Raw genomic sequence first — 23,838 nt, 5'->3', positions numbered from 1 at the left:
CTCCCCATGCTCAGCCCGGCGCGGCGGGCGCTTCCCCGGTGAGGGCGGATTCGCGCTGCCCGCGCCGTCCCCTCCGCGGCGCTCCGGACCCTGCCTGGCCCCTAAGATGGCGAGTGGGATGAATGGCCCGGGCGGCGGCGCGGCGGCGGCGGCCGGGGGCGGCGAGGAGGAGCCGGGCGCCCGCCACGCGGGAGGCGGAGCCGTGCCCCAGCAGGAGCCCGGCGCGGCCGCGGCGGGCGAGGGGGAGCCGGCGGCGGGCGAGGGCGGCCGCTGCCCGTCGCCGCAGCCCCACCACCTGCTGCTGCTGCTGCGGCGCTCGCCCAGCGCCTCGCTGTGCCCGGAGGCCGCCCGCGCCGCCCCCGCCGCGGCCCGCGCCGGCCAGCCGCCCCGCGCCGCCCCGCTGCCCGCCGCCGGCGACGACGTGCGCAAGTGCGGCTACCTGCGGAAGCAGAAGCACGGCCACAAGCGCTACTTCGTGCTGCGGGCCGAGAGCCACCTGGCCCCCGCCCGCCTCGAGTACTACGACAGCGAGAAGAAGTTCAAGAGCAGCCTGCGGGCCGCGGGCGGCGGGGCCGCCTCGCTCTGCTGCCCCCCGCCCAAGCGGGTCATCCCCCTCTACCAGTGCTTCACCGTCAGCCGGCGGGCCGACGCCAAGCACAAGCACATCATCGCCCTGTACACCAAGGACGAGTATTTTGCGATGCTGGCCGAGAACGAGGCCGAGCAGGAGGCCTGGTACCAAGCCATCAGCGAGCTCATGAGCCAGAGCAAGAGGGGCGTCCTGGAGCAGGAGGACCACGCGGATCCGCAGGCAGATGAGGATGACGAGCACTATGGCACTGCGCTGAGGCCCGGCACCGTCTTCAAGGAGGTGTGGCAGGTCAACGTGAAGCCCAAAGGACTGGGCCAGACGAAGAACCTTACTGGAGTGTACAGGTTGTGCCTTTCCAGCAAGGCCATTCACCTCGTCAAGCTGAACTCAGAGGTGCCCTCTGTCCACTTGCAGCTGATGAATATCCGCCGCTGTGGGCACTCAGAGAACTTCTTTTTCATCGAAGTGGGCAGATCTGCCTCCATTGGGCCTGGAGAGCTCTGGATGCAAGTGGATGATTCGGTGGTTGCCCAGAATATGCACGAGACTTTTCTGGAGACCATGAAAGCGCTGAAGGCCTTTGCAGAGTTCAGGCCCCGAAGCAAGAGCCAGTCTTCTGGTGGTGGTAGTGGTACCAATCCTATTTCTTTCATCACCACTAGGAGGCACTTGGGCAACTTGCCCCCCAGCCAGACAGGCTTGCAGAGGAGATCTAGAACTGAGAGCGTTGCTGGAGGGACTCCACCTACCACCAAAAGCAGCAGCTCCTATCGCTTCAGAACGTCCAGCGAAGGAGAAGGAACGATGACTAGACCTTTCAGGTCAGTGACTGGGAGTCTGATCCATCTGAATACTGCAAGGATGAATCTGGGCCGGCAAGAAGGGAGCGGAAGGTATGTTAGAGCAGCTTTCAGCTCTTCTTATCACACTAGGTCTGCTTCGCTGCCAGTGTCGCATTTTCCCTCCACTACAAGTCCCATCAGTGTTTCTTCCAGTAGTGGCCATGGCTCTGCTTCGGACATGTTGACCAGGCCTTCTAGCTCATCTGTTTGTGGCTCCCCAAGTGATGGGGGATTTATCTCTTCGGATGAATATGGCTCTAGCCCTGGAGATTTCAGGTACTTTCGGGTCAGGAGTAATACTCCAGATTCCCTGGGAAACACACCGCCTATCAGAGAAGAGAACTGTTTGAGTGAGTACATGTCCATGAGTAAACAGCAGGCAGATGATAGTTCAAGAGATGATTATATGGAGGCTGAAAAGTGTTTCAGGAAAAGAACTTACTCTCTAACTAAACCAACTTCTGCAGCAGTGCAGCAGAAGACAACACAGACTACCGCTTCATTAGATGAGGATTCTGCAGGAAATCATGGACGATTACTTTACTCTGAATCACCAAAATTGAAAGATAACCATGAATCCGACTACAGTGACACTAACCTTGATTCTGTATGTAACCAAAGCAGGAGTAAAGCCAGGGATGATGGGTACATGCCAATGATGCCTGGAGTTGCATCTTCTCTATCAAGCAACACTGATTATTTGCCAATGACTGCTAAAAGTGTGTCTGTTCCAAAACAGATTAACAATTCGTGGTCACCATCTCAGGTTGACTCCAGAGGATATATGATGATGTTTCCCAAGGCTAGCTCTTCACCTGTCCGAAGTCCCTTAACTGGATTTATATCAAAAGGAAGTAATGAGAAGATTATAAACAACGAGTATATGGATATGTCACCTGGTAATTCAGCTCCAAAGCACCCTGGTGATTCAAATTATATTCATACCACTTCTGTTTCCAGAGGTTTCAGCTCATATTTTTCTTTGCCCCGAAGCTTTAAGGCATTATCAGGACAGAATGGTGACCACAGTGAATATGTTCCAATGTCTTCACCTGGAAAACTTTTATATGGTGGACCAGAAAATGTAAAAGGTGTCAACAATGAAGGTCTGGCTAATGGCATCTCTAAGTCACCAGTTGTGAAAAGTTCAGATGAAGGACTTGCTCAGAACAGGGCTACTAGGCCTACAAGACTCCCCCTAGGTACAAGAGGAAGTAATACTATCCCAAGAATGTATGATCGTACGGTTCCACCTGAGCCTGCCAGTCCTGGTGAATATATAAATATTGATTTTAATGAAAAGGCAAGTAATACACCATATTCCTTATCTGCAGAAGGATCACCATCATCTCTGGGCTCAAGTAGTGACCACAGACAGTCCCCGCTTTCTGATTATATGAGTGTTGATTTGGATGTACAGTCACCAAAAGCAGCAAAGGAACTGTCCAACTCTTTAACAGATATTACAATTTATGCAAGTTCCAGTATTCCTAGAAACCAACCGAATCCTGACTACGCTAGGCTTTCCTTTGGTACCGCTTGTGTTAGCGCTGCAAGTAACAGGACTGATGATTACACGGAGATGTCGTTCAACATGGCGACAACACCACCTCGGCCGTTTGCCTCTGAATCTGACAACGGTGTAAAGATTGACAGTCCTTCTTCCATAGTTAATAGGCTGTGCATTGTTGATCGATATGCTGGTAGCAGTAGCTTCTCTGTTCCTAGCTCTGATCCTCCTATGGGACCGAAAGTGATTCGAGCCGATCCTCAAGGCAGAAGGAGACACAGTTCAGAAACATTCTCTTCTGCTGGGACTGTGACTACTTCCTCCTCTTTCTTTACTGATAGTAGCAAAAGACACAGCTCTGCCTCATTTGACAATGTTTGGTTAAAACCAGATGAAAACATTTCTGATGGTCAGGAAAGCAAAATGTCCAGGGATACCTCAACTGGATTTCAGAATGGCTTAAACTACATAGCCCTGAATTTACGTGATGATCCTATAAGCTGTGAGGCAAGTACTGCTACACCAACTTGCCATCTCCAAAATGGTACTTCGAGTTTGGACAGTGGAGCTTACGTAAGCATAGACTTCACCAGGTCCGACGGTCTGAAGTGTAACGCTGCGAGAAAAGGTTTGTAACTTTAGAAGCAATTTCCTTTCATGCTTATTTAACTATAGGAATTAAATTCTCTACTTAATATCAAAATGTCTTCAAAATGGGGTAAATGTTTTTGTAGTCTTCTGTATTATTCTAGTACAGCTTGTCTAGTAGTGGCACAGTATGCAAACCATTGAACAAATGCAGGATGGGGCCCTTGGCCTAAAGGGTATAGATTTATGTAACTCTTCTGCTAGGCAGTTATGTGTTACCAAGCTGCCTTCTACTTAGATTTTTATAAAATAATTTTGTTAGTATGAACGTTGATCACACTTTTATATCCTAGAATCTTGTCCTGAGGTTACAGTAATCCACTATTTTCCCTTTGTTTTCCTCTTTTTCCCTCCTTGTAACTAGATGAATCTTCACTTTTTTGAATTTGAGCTTTTAGTAATTTGTTTCGTGGATAGGGTAAACTGGGAATTGCTAAACTGGGCTTATATGACCAACTTTGGATTTTTGGTGATTTTTATGTGTTTATTTCAATGAATGTAGGTGGAATGCTTTTTATGTGCAAATCTACTTACATTTAGTTGGATAAATCTTAGGTAAACAGAAATCTTAATTTTTTTTCCCCCTGAGGGCTGGTATGCTCCTTTTGATCTCTGCTCTCCGGCATATCCTGCTGAGAAGCCATCTCCGGGTGGCTGGGCGGGACGATGAGGATCTTTTGCAGCCGAAGCCCTTAAGATCGTGGCCTTCTGGTCTGCGCGAGGGCGAGGCTGGTCCATAGCCTTTCTGCTGTACTCGGCTGTCCGCCTTTGTGGCAGCCAGTGAGCGTTGCCTGTAGCAGGAAGAAGAGCAGGCTTTGAGGGGTGTTTGCTAGGTCGGAAGCTTGGGAGTGCAGAGGGCTAGTTTTCCAATGATCAGTCAAGTCTGACCAAACTTAAGGCAACAAAGTTTCAGAGGTGTGCGTGAAAAACAAGGCTGTTGGGGGTGGGGAGGAAGACTATGGGAAAGAGAAGGGGTGCTACTGTTCATACGATAGGCTCTTTGCTGTCATGGTGATGCAAAAAATAGTAACTGCTGTTGGTGGTATGATCTGTGTCCACTGACTGAACAGCAGTGTTTTATGCAAGTGCTGTACTGCACAGTAGCAGTTTCTTGGGAAGCATAATCCATATTTTGCTATTAGTGACCCACACAGCTTTTTCACGGTAATTCACATACCCAGATAGAAAACCACGTGTTGGAAACAATGTTTTCCTCTTTGCAAAGATATGTGTAGTCAATAATTGATGACTAGTAAGAGGAAATATTTAATCGCTGCTGGACATTGATATTTGCCCACTTCTCTGTCAATAGAGGAAGCAGTAAAGGGGTAGACCAATACTGGGTTTTTGTATTTTTCATTGTAGTCTTGAACATTAAAATAGTAGGCTTTTTCCATTTTCCCCTTAAAACTAAGTGTCTACAGGCAGAAGGTATCGTAGGAGCTTAAAACTGTGTAGCCTTTAATAGGGGAAGGTGTAAGCCTGACTCAGCTAGCATGCCATTCGAAGTCTGGCAGCACTGCTTGGGGCTGCTCAGAAATGTGTGGTTTGCCTCAGTGTTTTTTTTTTCTGCTTTGTTTTGTTGGTTGGAATCAAATTTAGAAGACGTTGAAAGTTGCCAGTCCAAGAAGTGCTTTCTTCCAAAGTTAGTCTTTCAGCACTTCAGAGATTTGCCTGTTAACTCAAAGGCACACTGGTTGCCATAGTCATTTTGGCTTAAAAAAGCACGTCAGAATTCCTACTGAATCTCATTCCCCTCATATCTCTAAAATCTATGTTGTAAAGTATAACTTCTTACAAAATGGAGAGAGAGAACAAAGATAACTCAATTTCGGCTGTGCTATAAACTTTACATTTAAATATCTTTCTCAAGAGATACTCTGTTTAGAAATTGTGTTAAAATTGTGTTAAACATTTTGCTTGTTACTGCTACAGTTAATATCCAGGTCCCTGTGCTGGCCTTCTTTCCCCCTCACCCCCTCCACGTCTATTGCAAGTTACAGGGAGGAAAGAGACTTACTCCTAGTGTGTTTGCTGTGAATTTAGGTCTTCTAGGAGTGAAAAAATATATTGAAGTGAAAGAATGCATAAAAACATGGAAATTGGCAGGAAATTAAGCATGAGAATAGTAAGAGCTTAAGTTAGTGGGTTTGTTTTTTTCCTCTAGATTTGGAAAAAAAGGAAAAAGAAGGAAATAGGAGGAAACTAAAACACTCCACAAAATTCTGCTTCAAAACAAGGCCTAACAGGTCTACCAAGATGGCGTAAAATATTTGTGGTGTACAATAGGAGGGCCAGTGGGGTGGGGATGTTCCCACTCAGAGGGGTGAACAGATTTAAGTGTAGCCCAGGCTAGTAGTAGTTTACCTAATTTAAATACGGTGTGGTAAATTGATGGTGTTCCTCTGTTTCTTAGTGATACCTTAAAATTTTTGATGATAAAGTTTATTATAAAGAAGCTATTTTCATTCACATAAAGTCTGTATTCTTTAAGCAGTTGATCTGTTTCTGCTGCAGTGAAGCTTTTTATTTGAATATTTAAAAAGAATAGATGAACTAGAAGAAACTTCTAAATTCTGTTTCGAATCATGAAAATAGATCTTCATGCTTAAACCTCTTATCTCCTGAAGAGGTGAGGTGTAGTGTACCTATGTGTAATTGATATTTTTAATACTTTTGGAGACTTTTAGCAGAACTAAATACTGTGTTTTCTTCTGCTTTACATCCCACCCCATAGTCTGTTTGCCAGAAAAATAGTTCTATATGGTTAAATCCGTTTTTAAAGAAAAGATTTAGCAGATACCCTTGTCTTCCAAAAACGGAGATATGCCTGACTTACTAAATTCTGTCTGCTAGGAGACTGTTCTCCCTACAATACAGTTTTACATGAAAGGAAAACATTTCCCAACTTCTGATTATTTGCCTTTTTGTTTTGTTTTTGTTTGTTTAAACGGGATATTGTGTTCTGTGACTCAGCTGCATTCTCTTAACTGCTAAGAGTGATATGATGGGAGAGTGATTTCCAATGCATCATTGCACCCTCATTGTGAGTCCCAAACTACTTCTGGTTCAGGTTCACTGGTGTGAATCAAACTTTTTTTTTTTCCTTCTCCATTCATGAAATGGTTGCAGGAGGGGGAGGGTGCTCACTCAAAATGGGAAATAGGTCTGCTGCCGCCTTAAAGTTTTGGTTTAGATTTAGGCATAATTGAGCTGAGGTTCTTTATGGGAAACAGTGATGATAAAACGAGTATAAGGTTTTGATTTTTAATGTGTAAACTTTAAGGAGGTCATTAGCTAAACAGTTTCACCATGAAATTGTTACACAATATTGAAGCAAGCGGTTTGCAGTTTTGATTACATGAATCTGAGTCATGAAATTTTGTGCTAGGAGTACAGAACAGTAAAGCTACTTCAAACAGGGCTTAGCTAATATATACCTTATTACTGGACCTTGTAGAAACTGAGGAGGATAATGAGAGCAGGGCAGTAATAAACTCCATAATGGGTCCTGTATACTACTAGTATGTTTCTGCAGACTTAATTAGAAATATTAAACCTACGAAGATACCATGGCTTCCAAAAACAAAACAGGCTGTTCAGAGTAAGTGTAATGTTCAGCTTAATATCAACCCACCTATTTTACGCCCACTCTTTAATCTTATCTCTACCTGATATTCTAATAAGCTGTTAAGATATTGTTTCAAAAGTTCTCCAAAGTGCAGGATTATAATTTAAATGATCCTCACCTTTTTAATCTACTCCTGTGTCAGACTATGTAAGAAGTGTTGTGCACCCTTTGGGAGAGTTGAGAGGAAGGAAAAACAAGTACAGTTTTAAAGCAAAACTTTTATACTGAGTTGTCCAGATTCTTCATGGTAACTTGCATATTTAAAATGTGAAATAATGAAGAATAAAATGAGCAATATACATTTTGAGAAAATCAGAAGCTGGAAGTTTTAGATACTACTAATATAGTAAATTACAGTTTACTAGATACCAGGCAAATAACTGCTGCTTTTGGATTCCAGACTAGTGGTTTTTAGGAGTTTGCTTCACACTGAGGCTCTTTTGTATCAGCAGAATACTTAAGGCATGGGCCCATTTAAAAATAGCTTGAAGTACCCATCAGAAATACATCTGAACACTGACGTGTATCCTAATCTTTGAAGTAATGTCGGATCATAAGTCTTAAAAAAAAAAAAAAAAAAAAAAAAAAGTTTTACTGTAACAGATGCCATTTTAACAGTCTTGAGTGACTTACTGCTAGGCTTAAAAATACACAAGATTGCTTTCTCAAGTAGCGTGTGAGCTGCTGAAGGCAGAACAGATTTTTGTCTTGTAGTGTGGGAGTGAATTAATTATGACATATTTGACCAAAAATCAGTTATGTTTTACTTGTACCTTGGTGAGAAAAATCTGAAATATGAATGCTCCTCTGTCATTAAGAGAGACTGCTTACTTGTAGTGAGTGTTAAAATACTTTTGGAAATCATCTTCTCCAGATTTTAAATCCATAGTTGCAGCTAATAGTCGTGTATGTCTTTTCTGGAAGTCTTAAATTTCTGCTCTCGAGTGTAGCTGTCTTGTACATTAAGGCCCCACTGTAGGATGTAGGAAGCTATGGGAGGAATCCAGTCCTGACTGAAACTTTTTTCTTTTTCTTTTTTTAAGTCTCTGGATGAAATCTTAAATACTTTACTGCCCTTTTTATTTTTGCCTGTAAAAGTTTGCCTTCCTCCCTGCTCCCTTGGCATGCGAGGGCCCCTCATCGCTCTTGCTGCGTGGGATGGCAGGTGGGAGCCGCAGAAGGTGTGCGGAAAGCTGCTGCGAGCCTTTCCGAGACGCTGCCGGAGCCCAGGCTTGCTGGGACGGTTTGTCGCTCGGTATTTCTTTGGGGTTTTTGTATGTTCAGTGGCATGTTAGCAAGAGGTACTGCTGGGCTTTTTGTTTGTTTGTTTTGTTGTTTTTAAAACCCTGCGTTTGCTCACGCTTTATGAAAGGATCTTTAATAAGTTCCCTCCATATTGATTGCTGATGGTGGGGAGGGTTTATAAAATGAGGTTTTGGATGGTACTAGAAAGGGTTTATAGTCCCGTGTTGTGACTTAGTGTGTGTTTGTGTGCTCTGTTTGTGGAGCTGTGGGGCTCCCAAAACAGGCTGAATAGTGTCCAGTCTGATTCTGCTAAAAAGTTCTCTTCCCCCCCCCCCCCCCCCAATCTAAACCAGGGGAAAAAAAACTCTACATTTCAAATACTGTTTTGATCAGATATGGCATCCTTCAATCACAAGGGAAGTGGAGTGATCAAACTGAAAGGCAGGCAGGAGAGTAAAGCTTTTCAGAGCCAAGGATGCTTTATTATTGCTGTTTTGTCCTAAAAACGTAACAGTTTTTGTTATGACTCATCCTTAAACAGTCCGTAGCGACCTGGCTGGAGAGCTGCCCTGAGGCCCACCCCTATGGACTGTTTGCCTTTTTTTTTTTTTTTTCCACGTGTAGCTCTTGCATGTTATCAGCTCTCTAATGATAAGCTACACATACAGGTTAAAGCAGAACTTTACTGCAGTATTTTTAAGTACTTGAAGGCCTGCCTCGCAGATCAAGAGTAGAAAATAACAAGTTTTATTCTAGCCCCGTATCTAAAGGTCACTAAGTTTAGAGGTGGTTGCAGTTTAGTTGAGAACCTTGCTCAGTAGGAATCTGTGACATACTCGAGGGCAGGGGGAAGGCAGAAGTAAATTAGCCTGACTCATCAAAGGCGTTTCGGAGGTGTTGCTTGACATCCTGCTAGTGTCTTATCTGAATGATCTCGAATCATTAGAAGTGTTTGGATTTGTGAAGATTTCGCTTCAGGTGTAACATTACCCCAAGAGCAGCAGCATAATAGACTGTTGGCAAGGATTTTTCTGACCCGGTTAAATCGTGAACTATATCTTCAGGGACAGATGTTACTTGAAAACTTTATTTTTCTGGTAATTTGGCTGTATGTTTGGATGTTTGCAATTCAGATTGTGTTTGTGTGTGTCCTGTGAAAGTGATGTGTGAGTTAACACAGGAAGATGTTACCTCTCCTATTTCCTGGGAGAAGGAGGTCTCAAAAGAGATGGTTTATACTAATTATTAATAGATATGGCTAAAACATACAATTTAATGTGATTTGAGCAAATTAAAACTTTTAAATCAATAATAAAAGATGAATAGTACTTGTGGTCATTGCATTGTTTAGATATATACTGTAAACCTATATAAATATCAAATTAAATTGTTACTTAGGGCGTTAAATATATAAAAATACTTTTTCCTCTTTACTAGAGAATGAAGGGCCAATAACTTAACTATTTGGTGAGAGATTTCCTTTTCAATAGAAGAAGTTTTGTGAGTGACTGAAGGATACCAATGTTTTTTCCTGCTTTTGGAAATCATGAGAAATAATACCAAAACATGTGCAAGAAACCACTTAAACTTCTAAATTTATTGGGTTCCTAATGAATGATGTCCTCCTTTCACAGGAATAGTGGGATTCCACTCCCATACTTGCGCCAAGCCAGCTTGCTTTATTTTTCATAGCTCTTGCTGGACAGCTGAGTCTGCAATATAACACTGGAGAGCCAGAGCCTGAAATGTTTTGGAAATTGATGTTTCTATTCACACATGACTCTTAAACACTCAAAGTTTGGCGAGTTCCTAATGGCAATGAAGCCATTAAATAAATGAGACTGTATCATATACTAGACCAAGAAAAAAATAATTGGGTGAGTCATGTGACAATTTTATTTTTAGAAAGAAAACTGTTTAAACTATTGATAAGTATTGGAGTTTCTGAAATTTTGTGGTACCTTATTGACAATCAAGCTAGTGTGGGTAAGACAAGCCACCAGTTGGTACACAAGGGTCTCCCTTCACATAAGGGCACCTTTGGCTTCCCAGCCTAAGTAACCAAGGACTATTTGCCTTTGGGTTGACATTCTTTAGCACAGGTTGAATGCAGGTAAAACTTTGTCAAGACAGACACAGGAATATGCTCTAACTTCTCTGTCCCATCTCCAACTTGTTCACAAATAGACAAATCTAAAGTAGTACTGATTAGGACTAAGCAGATATCTCTTGCTTTATGAAAATTTTTTGTATTTTAGGTTTATTTGCTAAAAACTTTGTAATCCTTTGGGTTTTCAGTAATAGCACTCAAAAATCCACTGCTGACTTTAGATTTCCACCATTTTTGCTTTTTTATGTGAGATACTTGTAGAGCTATATGACATCTACATTTAACGCTGTTCTTAAAATCTTTTTTTCTTTTTTCTTTTTTTTTAATTGCAGACTGTAGTGAACAAGGTAACAGTTAGAAATGAGTTAAAAAGCTGAACAGATTTGATCTTGAGATCATTAGACATTATTATGACCTGGCTCTATTAATGAGACTTTGCAGTTCTCCAGACATGAATTCTACTCTTACTTTGTGTAGAACCAGAAAAAGTAGGCAGGATGGGAGCCCAGCATACCATGTCACAAATGCAAACGTGCTAGTCTCCATCATCAAGAGCTTAAAACTTAAAAGATGAAGCTTGTGAGATGGGTGAAACTTAATGTGCTGAGGTAGAGAGTAAGATAAGGATCAAGGTTGCCACCACTGGCAGAGTCAAGGTAAGAGTCAACCTTCCAGAAAGAGTAAAGGCTGTGTGAGAAGAGTTGCAGGAGAGGAAGCTAGTAGAGGCATGGCAGGGAGTGGTGGAAGGTGGTGAACTATAAATACAGTGGTTGTAATGATCTAAATGACTTGAAGAGGATGAGGCAAATGTCAGAACCCAGGCCGAGTATTAATCTTGGTTAGAGGAATGCGGGCCAGTGTAGATCTCTCTGAAACAGTAGCATGTCCCAACGCTTGCTGCTCCCTTTTGGATGGAGGAGGAGGAGTGTATGCAGGTTAGTTTTTCTGCAGCCATGCAGCTGTTAAATTTGATGCAAGCGAGGGTGCAGGAATGTGTAACTGAGGGTGAAGAAAGAGCACAGAATCTGCATATTTGGTGAATGTACCCTACCTTTGAGAAGTATAAATTATTCTATTTCTGTGAAGGTAGGACAGGTTGAACAGACGCTGTGGAGGGTTGGGGGGTGGGTTTAGAGAAGGTGGCAGCGGTGAGGCTCCATTCATGCGTCTCTAAGGCTGAAGGTTTTAGAAATGACCAAAATATTAATGGTGATGTGTTCCACGGGGTAAACGTTGAACAAGAGTTGCACTCTGTTGATTAAAGCTTGTCCGTGTGTCAACAGAATTTAACTCTGTCTGCTTTGTGTGTTTCTGAGCTGCCTCTCCTTGGCTCTTGTGCACGTGCTGTGATTTGAGAAGACCTTGCTTCACGCATGCAATCCGAACTGTTCTTCATCCCCTGCGTAAGCTAGGGCTTTGGATATCCTGATGCTAATGCAGACTCAATAACATGATAATTAAACTGTTGCATGCCACTGCTCTGTGTGGCAGTGGTAGGGCCTGATGGTAGGAAGGATTTTGCAGGCACATGTGGGCAAACGGCCTGGCTCTGGAGACCAGGCTGCGGTAGGAGTGAGAAGCTGGGCTGCTCAGAGGCTGTGCTTAGCCATGTATGTGGCTGTGGAGCAGGTTTCTGCTGATACCAGTCCTTTATGGTGGTACAGGTGAAAGAGAGAGAAACTGCTGAACACTTTCAAATGTCAGTGGCTAAAGGGATTGGGAAGAGAGCAACTGCGACGTGTGAAACTGCAGCATGTGAAACTGTGCAGAATGAAAACATCAGGAAAGGTGATTAGAAAGGTAGGAAGCAGTTTCCGTAGTCACGAGTGACACTTCCCTTGCCTCTCAGCTGTGTTCTGAGGAACAAGTTTGCTCGTTCAACGCCGGACCCAGCCGGCCTCCTGTCCTCTCCCCTCTTTTCGGCAGGGACCACAAGCAGGCACCACCCAAGAGGGAGGAGGAACAGGGCAAGCTTATATAATGCTTCCCCACAAGCGTACTCCTAGTTTCTGATTTCTTTCAGCTTGGGGGATTTCCTGAGCCTGATGTGGTCTGTCTGTTTGATAATCCTGTGTAGATATTGCTTCCAAGTACTTTTCCAATCTCTCTTTGAACCTGTGTAAACTTTTTGTGCCCACAGCAGCCTTTGGTCAGATCCGGTACACATTGCATGAAGCCCTTTCTGCTGTTTCAGACCCAGCTCCCTACTAGCTTTCTTCGATAGTCCTTAGTTTTCACATTGGAAGAGATAACGATCTGTTTTCTCCATGTCACGTAACGATTATTTTGTAGATGTCACGCTCTTCTCTGCCATGCATTTAGCCTGTTCGCTGTTAGCCGCTTTCCTTGCCACGCTGAGCACTGTATCATTTTTTTAATTATACACTGATTATCCTGTTCCCTGTCCCAGTACCCCTCTCGAGGCCAGAGTCCTTGGTACCTGGCTGTCCCTGAGGGGCAGCTGCTCCTTGCCTTTGATGGTCTCTGAAACCCGTCTGGCTGTTTGTCTTTTCTGAACGCAGGGACTGCACGTGGTATTCATTATTGTTATTCTATCTATTTTTTTCTATTATTTTCCTAACAATTGGTAACATCTCGTTGGCTGGATGGTGAACTGTAGCAGGTGGCGTTGTGTTAAGCCAGCTGAATGATTTCTCCTGCAAAATATTTACCCATGCATTTTCTGCAGGTTAGGAGGTAAGTCGTAGTATCTTTATACACTTCCAGGGAGACTGGTTTTGAACAAGCAGATTTTTTTTTTCATAATTCTGTAACATGAAAATCTGAAGTTTTGAACTTCTAAGCTTTGTTTTTTCAAGCAGTTAGAATAGTTTTAATATCGTCTCGCTGTACTTAGAGCGGAAGCTTAGTTTAGAGAGGAAAAAACAACAACAACAAAAACTTAAAAAAAGAAAAAAAAGATCTTGTCAAACTGTCCAGTGCAATTTGAGTTGTTGTTATGCCCCTGCCAAAACTGCATGAAAGTTTCCTAATTCTAGGAATAGTATCAGTAAAGGCGATGAAATTAGGGAGTGTGCATAATGCCTTCCTAGAAAAACTTCACTACTGTTTATTAAAACAGAAAAAGAAGCCGCTGGTGCTTAAGATAAGGCATTTCTGCAGAGTAAATAAAAATGATCGTAAAGCATGGGAGAGGCTTGTGTTAGCTCGTGAAAATGTTGAGCATTAAGAATAGTGAACTATGCTTGAATGAAAAATTGTGGATAAAGATTACTTGTAAGAGTAACTTTCAGTCTTCTAAGTTTTATACATACAACTTGAGGAAGAAAAGCAGCCTAATATATTGGGATGTGTTGTTACTGATCATTTTAAATAGTTTATCCAATGAAAAGTGGATTATGTAACAGGGTATTTTTTTAAACAAGTTTTGCTTTTTCTGCTTGTGGAAAGATCACTCAAATTATAGATACAAAATATATAGTCATTAGCTTAATTTGAACATTGTTGCCTTGTTGCTGATTTAAGAAACTACTTGAAATACGTACTTAAAGGTAGGCATGTAGTTTGGTGTTATTTCCCCAAAAAGGTATTTTTCAAGGTCCGGGCCTTGGTTGGGTTATCCAGGTACAAGAACTGCAGGCGCGGTGGCTGAAGCGGATGTGTATCGGTTTACTTTGGGGGGCGTTTGAAGATGTGGGGTTTGAGAGTGCGAGCTGAGAGGGAAGTCTGCTTTTCACAAATAACTCTACTTACGCATAACACTCTTAACATTGTGCTGTTTGAGCAAAAACCTGAAGAAACAGGAAAGTGGCTTAGGATAGTAAGTGTATTTGGGAAGTTTGAGTGCAAAAGAAGTTACCTTAAATTTGTGAGGAATATCTGTGGGTAAATGCCATCTCCTTCCTGCAGTGTGCCAGTTAGTTTGCTTTAAAGTGACCTGTTTTTTTTTTTAATGTATCTATTGTATCTTAATTCAGATATAGGAGAAGGAAGTATAACTTGGGTATATTCTCATCTGATACGTTTTCAAATGGAACACACACCGTTTGCAATCTAAGGAATTAAGACTGATCTAATCCTCTGCCCTTAATTCTTACAAAACTATAGATTATTTTTGCCTGGAAATTTTGCAGACCTCTTTCTCAGTGCTTTTCTTAATTTAAAATTCAACTTTTTTTCTGAGCAATGGCTTGTTGCCATTCTGTTTTAAATATTTGCCCTTCTTAGTTTCTTTCCTGTCCTTTCTATGCTTTTTCTCTGATGGTTTATCCCTTAGGAAGATTCTGAGACTGCATATAGCTTTAAAATCAGATTGAGTATACCAAGATTATATCTTAAAAAAATTAATTATGTAATGAGAATATGGTTCTAATTTTCTGAACTGGGTTTATATGTTGAGAGGTGATCTGTGGAAAATTTTTGTATGCCTGATGCTGTCTGGACTTTGGTTTCCCATGTTAAACATCCATAGGAAACTTGAGTTTGTGCTGTTCCCACTATTTCAAGCCAACAGAGCTCAACTTTATTTAAAGGATGAAGTTTTTGTATAGACACTCTTAACAAAGTTAGAGTTTGTATCAAACAGGAGAAGAGCCCAGTTAAGTGCTTGGAAAACCTTTTCAAATTGTGTATTTCAAGACTGTTGTAAGAATGTATATTTTTTTTCCAAGTTCAAGTTTTTGCTGCGTGTTTTATTGATCAGCTCATCTGTATTCTTGTTTTTTTTTTTTTTTTGCGGGGGGGACAGGGGGTGAAGTAGATTGAGCAGATTTCCTTTTGAAGCACTCAAAAAAAAAAAAAAAAGTAGTGACATGTTTACATTGGTTCTGCACATTAATTTATTTTCGACCTTGTCATATTTGTCTGGCTGTAACTTTTTTTGGTGGCATTTATGTTTTAGGAGCTCAAGGGAGCCGATGGGCTACTTCGTGAGATTTGGTCCTACTTCCTAGCTCGGTCGCTTGTGATAATCTGTTTTCCTTTTACAAGAGTTGTTTTGTCCTTTTGCTTGACAGCTTTTACTGTTGCATGAGTAAGTCGGTGTTCAGTCAAATACATTCATACAACAATGAAATACAAATAATCTGTTTTTTACCAATGATCAGCAATTCTCATGTTCTCACTGTTAACTTAGAAAAATGATGGTTTTGTCATGCTATGAAGGCTGAAATTAGATGATTTGACTTCACAGAAGCCATGTTATTTTTTTTTTTTTTTGAGCACTTCGTATCTTCCATTATTTTAACTTCATTTACTGGCTAGTTGAAAAAATGGAAGAAATTCAGAGGAGAGGGGAAAAACGGTCAAGGAGCTCAAGGCAAGAGCGCACCCGAGCCTTTGGCGAGCGGTCTTGTAGCCGGGCACCGCAGAGATGGAAAACCAGGAGTCAGCGGCAGCACAACAGATCTGGGCCTTATTCTCATTTCTGCTATTTTACAACTCTTTGACTAATAAGGGAACGCGCACTCGCCTGAAGGTGCCTTTATTGACCTAAAAGCGGAGCTTGGTGGCGCCCTTGGCAGGGCATTTGCTCCGGCGGCCCCGCGTGAGGCCGGGGGCCGGCCCGGAGGGGGCCGCGGCGTGTCATGTTCCTCAGATAGGAGGAAAAACCACCCTGGTAGAGATAGATGTGTACATCCGTGTAGATATCTCTGTGTGTGTGTACGCACGCATACACACACACACATGTGTGTGTGCACGTATATGTATTTATACATATGAATGCTTGGTGTTTTTATCCCTAGTAACAGTCGATAAGCAGGAAAGCCAGGGAATTTCTCGGGTTTGTGAAGCTTAGTTGAAGGTACTTTCTTCTGACGTGCTGTTAGCTGCTGCGTGTCGACGCGGGCTGCGGTTACCTGCTGAGCTTGCTCTAGGAGGACGTGTTTAGGCTTTCTTCTGAATTTTGCCAGATGCGTTCAAAGAATCAAAGTTACAAGGTAAGCAGGGTTTTGCTGTTAAGCTCTTCCCCTCCGTGCATTTTGAAAGTAATTTGGCGTAAGCTCATGAAAAGCTTTCGGGAAGTTTTGAGGTGGGGATCCCGAGGGCTCTGCCGCGGGGTTGCCCTGCTCAAACAGCCGTGCCATGCCAAACCTTTCGGGGATGTGCTCGGAGAGATTAGAATAACTTGTCCGGCAGCTTTCAGGCGTGCCGCCTGTTAGGCGGGGAGGAAGGAGGCGGTGAGGAAAGCCGAGACGCTTTCGGAAGGGCCCCGCGCGCAGGCTCCTCGGCCCGGAGCAGGCGGGCGGCGGCGGTGCCCGCACGCCCACGTGGGTCTGCGCGAAGCCCTCGCGGCGCTGGCGCTTCCTGGCGCCCCTCGCTGAGGGGCGGTTCGTGGCTGAGTGGGGCACGTGTTTTTGCATCCTACAACATATATATATATATATATTTTTTTTTTTTTTCTTTTCCCAAGGAGGAGAGCTGTTTCAGAGCTGATGGCTTTACTTCTGCCAGAGCAAAGCCGTTTCTAACCGCGTCACCCTCTGTGTTTAACAAGGGGTAGGTTTTTGTAGCGATCTTATTTTAAGATTTCTGTGGAATAATACAAACTGAGATTTTCTGAGTTGCTGGTTGCAGTGACTTTAAATTGATGGATTTCAGTCCGGCTAACTTAGGCAAGGGTGGAGCTTTTGTGTGTTTAACAAGTGCATACTTTATGATGGGTTATATAAGTAAACATACAGGTTTGTGCTATTATACATAACTCTAGCTTGTTCTTTAGATTCAGAATATTTCTGTGGCGGCGGTAGTTAAGTGTTAGTCTGTCTTTAGACTGGGCAAAACAGCACGGCCAGGATTAAGCTCAAAATCTCGCCCCTTTTCGTTGCAGCAGCCCGTGCTGCCTGGCACCGGCCGCTCCGGCATCGCGGCCCCCCGGGCTGCCGGGAGCCTCGCTGGACCGCGCGAGAGCTCGCGCTGCACGGCTCGGAGGGGAGAAGTAGGCTGCGCTGCTGCACGTGGCGTTTGCTGAAGGCAAATTCTCTTCTGTTAGCGCCTGGCTCTGCACTTGCAGCAAACTTGCAGCTTCCTTCTTCCGTGTAGCGGCAGGAGACGGATCCCTGCAGACTCGTGTGTCACAGCTTGAGGGGGAGGTAGGAAGATCTGACTGTGCAGTGACCCAAAGCAGTTGGTAGGCAGAAAACAGTGTCCTCAGCCCTCACGCTGCGGACAAAAATGGCAAGTCTAGCGAGCGCTGTCTCTAGCTGCAGCGGGAAGGGTCGGGAGCTGTTGCCGCACTAGGAGGGGCAGGGCGGATGCGCGGCGGCCCTGCGCTTCGGGGAGGGCAGCGCCGGGCGGGAAGGGCCGTGCTGCGTGTGCAGGTGGCCCAGGAGGGGCCGCGGAGCTCGGGGAGGGCTGTGCTGGAGAAAAGTGCCGGAGGAGAGCAGCGGCTGAGGCCTGGGAGACGGCGTGAGCCGCTGATTTGGCTGATGGCGCTCCTCCGGACCGAAGTTAGCTTTCGAGCTAGGTGGGTTGGAGGTGCGGAGGGTTTTGCAATGAGCTTGAGAGAGATTCTTTGTGCGTTCCTCAGTTTGCGTTCACACCGCCCCAAAAGCGGTCGGATCCCCCTTGGCATCAGCGTTTCGGTGCGGTGAACCCGCTGAGCCGTTCTCGCCCGGGGGAGAGCCCGCTTGTGCCCGCTGCGTCGGAGAGCTGGCGTTCCTCTTCGGGGTCGTCCTTCCTTAACGCTTCCGTTTCGGCCTTGCCATCCGGCCAAACCTTCCTATAGTAAAAGCTTTGTTTTCTTTTTTGTTTTTTTTTTTCCTTACCTTACCGGGCACTTTGTATTTTGCCTTTTTCAGTCAGCTTGAAGCCCTCGCTGACCGCAGTGAAGACGCCTCCCTGGTGTAGTTACGCGCTTCTAGCGCAGCGCGCCGTCCATCTCCTTTAAAAACCAAGCAAAACGCTCGCTGAAACTCTGAACGCCGTGGGGTTTCGCGTGGTAACTCGCTGGCGCGCTCCGCTGAGCGGCCGAGGAGAGCAGCCGGAGCTGCCCGCTGCGTCCGGGCCGCAGCTGCGGCGCTGCCCCGCGTGCCCCCGGGCCGGGCTGCGCGTTTGGGAGCGGGGCGCCCAGGTCTCCGAGTGCCGGCCGCCCGGGGCGGGGGCTCCGCGCGGGCGCCTCCGTGCTCGCTCCCGCTTGGCTTTCGTGCAGCTCGCGGGGGTCTCGGGGCGCGCCGGAGCGGGGCCCCCTCCCCGCGCGGGGCGCTGGGTCCGGCCTCGGCAGCTGTCGCTCCCGAGCCGCCCGGGCTCCGTGCGTTCTCCTCACCAGAAAACGTTTTTTTTCCTCCCCCCAATATAACTTGCATTTAAAATGTCACTGACTTTTCTTTCTCTCTAGACTGACTGCATTACCATGGAAACCGTTGCGGGAAGAGAAGACTTTTCTGCTGGTAACTCCAGAAACTGTGTGGTGCTTTTGGAAGCAAAGCTCAGCTCCAGCCAGCTACTCTCACTTCCACCAGCACAGACGTAGCCACACATCCTTTTAATTTTTTCATGGACATCAGCTCTTCACAGTCGCATTAATTTGAACTGAGATTTTTTTCATAGCTGTGCTTTGGTGGTGGAAGTTGGTCTTTCCTGTCATACCTATTTGAGAGGCAGTGGCAATGCTAACAGGAGACTCCTGTACGCCCTCTTTCCTCCTCCTGCCTCTCCCGTTAATTTGTTTTTTATTTATATTCTGAGAAGTCAAAGCTGGTTTCTGATTGTCTGTTTAACATGGGTTTTGCTTCTCTGGTACATTAACAAGTGATTAGCTTAAAACATGTATTGTTTAGAAATATTTTGGCAGTTCAAGGTTTTTTTTTTTTTTTTTTTTTTTTTTTTTTTTTTCTTTTTTTCCAGGTGGCTGGGTGGAAGGAGGGAGGGAGAGAGAAGTGCACATTAGCCTGAGGGGAGAACCCATGGGACAGAACTGGTCTGTGAAGGAGAGACCTCTTCTGCCTTTTTTTTTTTTTTCTTATGTTTTGCATTTATGGTACAAGAGGTATTTCTTGATCATAGGCTAGAGTATTTTAAATCAAATGTCTGTCAGAGCTTAAACTGAACTTTTTGCTCAGAATTTTGGTGTGCACAAAGTAGGATTAAAGGGCTGGTTGTCTTGTAGGTTGTTTTTGTTCTTACCCTCGAGTTACTTGTTTATAAATATGAATTGTGTAAAATGAGGTTTTTGTTCATGCATTCAAATGGAGAAGTGCAGAGTCTTATTCAGCTTTTGCAACTTCTGCATTATATTTGTCAGCTGTAGCTTTTTAAAGAGAAACCACCCAAATTGATCTTACTTTTGCCCAAAGTCCCATTTCTAATTTGGGACTTTTTTTTTCCCTTCCTGGCATAATGGGAAAAAGTAAAAAGTCGGCTCATCAACTGTCCTTAGCCTGCCTAAAGAAATGCGAACAATAGCTATTTGACACTTTTAAAATAAATTGTAGAAAAATCAGGGCTTAAGTGCTTCACTCTTGTACTGATTTTTTTTGTTGTTGCTGTTTGAAATGAGTTTAGGCTTTTAACACTGCTATGAACTTTAAGAGCATGACTCTAGTTGTTGGTACATGCGATGTATGATGCAAGGCACTGACGATTGATAAGGGGTTTTGAAGTGGTACGCGAATCCTCATGCTGTACTGCACCACACAGCTGGTAATCCTCTTCATTGTATATTGTACAACTGTTCTGTAGGGCTGCCTCACCTCTAACATACAACCTTTAAAAGACTAGTACAGTTTGTATAACAAATTAGACACTGTCATTTTGATGTTTGGTGATGTGTACCCAAATCTATTTTTGAGTAGTTTTAAAATGTACATGTCACTAAAATACAAAGACCTTTATGGAAACGTAGTCGGTACCGATCGGTTTATGCAGTGTCTTAGTGACGGGGGGGAGGGAGGGGGGAAACCTGTTGCTACAGGGTTTAAAAGCACAGACCTGTTTTTGATTCTGGAAGAAAAGTTTAAGTTGGTACAGTTACTTGTTGCTGCTAAACATACACTAATTAAAAAGATGACCACTTCTATAGACCATGATACTGTCTTGCCATATAGCTTTGGTTTGGTCTGGTAAATTAATAATGCAATATGTAGACAGCTTTTTTTTTTTTTTTTTTTTTTTTTTTTTAAAGCTTTACATCTTTTTTAAGAAATCAAAATTTGGATGAAGATCTACAAACCTTTAATGTGAAAGGAAAAGGTTGTTTTGAAGAAAATTATGGTGTTACATACTTATTTCATATTAGATCCCTGAGGCTGCCATTGTACAATATACAGCACTGATTTATTAAATGCTGAATAAATAAGTAAATGGGTAACCTCAAGTATAGTGGTACAGATACTAACAGGTACGGCATAATAAATATGCAATCTTTTTGAATCTCTTAGTTTACAGCAACTAATTTATTCAGTATTGTGCTGGAAGAATATTTTCAGAATAAGTAAAACATATCACTATATATACTACCTTCCAGCTACCCGTTTATGCTGCTGTATAGTACAAAAATACCAATGATGGAACAATGTTTGTCCTGTAAATTTAATTTGATATTGGACAGTTATTGTCTGTACAAACTAAAACATATATGGTTGAAACTGTTCATTATATTTGCTATTTCTGCTTCACAGATCTGTTTTAAAGTTGAGCTGATTGATCTGGCTTTGTCTTCCATTGTAAATATTGTTACATTGTTTTCTTTGTAAAACACATCGCGTTTGCGGTTTTGGGAGACTGGCTTGAAGCTCTGTATAGTGTTTATATTTATCTGACTTGGCTTTCCATAGAGCTACTTGCAGTAAATACGTGTTCATGTAGCTCCGTGTCTGGGTTTTATTTTTAAACAAACTTTGGTTTTTGTGTCAAAAACGCATTTCCTGCTACTGCTTCTTTATTTTTTAAGTGGTTTTGTCACTCTGCTTCCCTGAGGATTTGGAGAATCTTTTAGCTTATTACAGGGGAGTGTTTCCTTGCCTATCTAATTTTCTCTGCCACTTAGGGCAAAATGTTATATACAGTAAAACACTCAGAAGCTTTCTTTGTAGTAGTTCATAATGCTGGTAAACAATTGTGTTTCTGAATGGAAAAAAATCAGTGCGTAATACTTTCTCTGCTTTAAACGCAGGAGATTTTGGCAACTGTTTGTTCATAACTCTGCTTAGGATAGGGTATTTAGGCTTCCTTACAAAAAATATTCTTGGAATTTTTAGCAGTGCAGGTCAAACAGGGTGATGCCTTTGGAGTTTAGTGTAGAAGGGAACAAGCATGGTTTGCTGTTGCAAATTTTGTAATATGATTTTGTTTTGAGATATGCTGAACATGATCTCGGTATGTAAAAACAAAACCCACCTAGATATCTCAAATCCGGCTACTGCACCCACTTTTAAGAACAACTGAACTTAACTCCGAAAGTATCAACAAAATGTAGTGCCTTTTCAGATTCTTGCTTTACTGATGTGAAAGGTATGTCAGCAATTCTGTATCGAAATGTTGTTATCCATAAATATGAGCATATATGATCTCTAGAAACGTGGGTGATTATTTTGAAATGGCTTGGATTAGATTTTTCTTTAAAAATACCTAATTTAATCCTTATTCTGTTACTCAGAATAGTTCACTAAAACAAGTCTCTGTAAATTTGTTTGCTGTAAGAATAGGATTTTTCCCAACTAATCAGCCCCCTTTCTTGGGGCCTCATTTTATAGCACGCAGTCTGTATTGGGAAGGAAAAGAAAACAGTACTTCTCATACACGGCAGAAACAGCCGTACAAGCAGTAAACAAACAGTGAAAATTATCCAAACACTGTCAAGACTGTTGCGAGAGTTTCACAGTAGCAGCTTTAAGAGACCTTTGACTGAAGGTCCCATTGGACCTGCAAGCTGCTCCCTGCTTGAGGGTTTGGGGGAGGGGGCAGGGAGACATAGTTCAGCACTAATTTTTCAACCCCCCTTTGGATGAATCACTGACAAAACTCTCAACTTCTGAAGCATGGTGAAAGCCCTCAATTAAAACCAGGAGGCAGTTAGATTCCCTGTTTGAATTTGAAGGCGGTCACTAGCATGCGTATTAAATGCAGGGCTTGTTTTTGTTGCGAAATACATTGACCGATTCTAATGGACCTTGCATCCCGTTGAGCAACATGGGACTGGAAACGGCCAAGTAACTGGGAATGAAGAAGCTGTATGGTGGAGGAAGAACCACTTGAGAGTTATCAGGTAGGATATAACTCCTATTTTAATTCTTTCATGCCCTCATCTTCTGGCTGTGTAACAACAGTGGTCCTGTCTATATAAACTGTTTTCTCCCCTAATCTTTCCATGAAGGGTAGTGAAGAAGCATCTCGGAGGAGAACTGGAGCGCTGAGCTTTCTATATATGTGCAGGAGGTAAGAATTTTTTTTTAAAGCAAGCACCTAATTCGTGTTGCTTTGGCTTGTTTTCCCTGGTGCTTGGTGTTAATTTAAGACTTTGGTTTTTCAAGAAGCGTTATGGTTACGGGAGCCGGCCTCTCGAGGGAGTCTAGCCGGGCGGGAGCTGAAGCCGCCTACAGCGGCGGCAGCCTCCGTTCCCGTTTGGCCCGCAGGCCGTCGCGCGTGCCCTTCCTGCAGACAGCGGGTTGCCGGTTACTTACCTGGTAGTCTTGACCTTTCTGCTAGCTAGGGTTGTCACCAGTATGCCCCAAATGGGTTGAATTAATCACCTTTCCCTCAAAAGCTACATATTCTAGATACTTGTTCTGTGTTCTGAAATGTGGGATGCTGTGACTGTTCCCCTGAGCTTGATCATCCCTCTGCCTTTCAGTAGCGATAAATGTCCTGCTTTTTTGTCAATAAAATACCCTGAAAAGACTAAATTATCTCCATCTCTTGCACAATTCCCAGCTTGTGCTTCCAGTGGAAGTAGCTGCAGCAGTAGCATTACATTTTCAGCAACAGTGCTGGGTAGTCTAAAGCTTAACTTTTCTGGGAAGGGCCTATTAAAAATATGTAACATGCTGCTCACAGCAGTATATGCCTAAACCAGCAAAACTGATTTCCCTTTGTGGTGCCCCCCGAGATGACGCTTGTGTACGGTTCTAGCAACAAACTGACTTGTGCATTTAGCGCACATGCTATAAAATACCATGGAGAGATAACAAAGCGTACAGAAATAATTTCAGGAGATCTTTTGGCATACAAGGCCTGCTTGCTTTCAAGATCAATAAATCACTTTTTCAAGTTCTAAAACAGCTTTTTTAAGTAGGCATTTCCTCCACCCTTCGATGTGAGAAAACCTCTGTTGTAGAGGGGATCAGCCTTTACAACAGATGACAA

The 23,838-nt window shown here is 43.5% G+C and overlaps 1 protein-coding gene across 3 annotated transcripts; it reads left to right on the top strand.

Annotated features, from left to right (window-relative positions):
* On the top strand, positions 1 to 22,916 carry IRS4 (insulin receptor substrate 4). 3 transcript variants are annotated; one of them, XR_009959595.1, is made up of 4 exons: positions 1 to 3,572; positions 18,875 to 18,926; positions 22,662 to 22,741; positions 22,850 to 22,916. XR_009959595.1 is itself a non-coding variant. In XM_062584825.1 (3 exons), the coding sequence occupies exons 1-2, from the start codon at positions 107 to 109 to the stop codon at positions 18,877 to 18,879; spliced, it is 3,471 nt and encodes a 1,156-aa protein (XP_062440809.1). In that variant the 5' UTR covers positions 1 to 106; the 3' UTR covers positions 18,880 to 18,926; positions 22,603 to 22,668. The 3 variants fall into 3 exon arrangements, 2 of the variants coding, with proteins under 2 accessions (XP_062440809.1, XP_062440807.1); XM_062584825.1 differs by lacking the exon at positions 22,850 to 22,916 and having other exon boundaries at positions 22,603 to 22,668; XM_062584823.1 differs by lacking the exons at positions 22,662 to 22,741; positions 22,850 to 22,916 and having other exon boundaries at positions 18,875 to 19,362.
* Positions 22,917 to 23,838: the final 922 nt, after the last annotated feature.

This window comes from Rhea pennata, chromosome 11 (assembly GCF_028389875.1).
Source record: "Rhea pennata isolate bPtePen1 chromosome 11, bPtePen1.pri, whole genome shotgun sequence".
Lineage (NCBI taxonomy): Eukaryota > Metazoa > Chordata > Aves > Rheiformes > Rheidae > Rhea > Rhea pennata.
This window is presented reverse-complemented; position numbering and strand designations above follow the sequence as displayed.

Bases quoted from the DNA above. Each gene is read 5' to 3' on its own strand.
- IRS4 (XM_062584825.1), top strand. From the start codon at position 107: ATGGCGAGTGGGATGAATGGCCCGGGCGGCGGCGCGGCGGCGGCGGCC.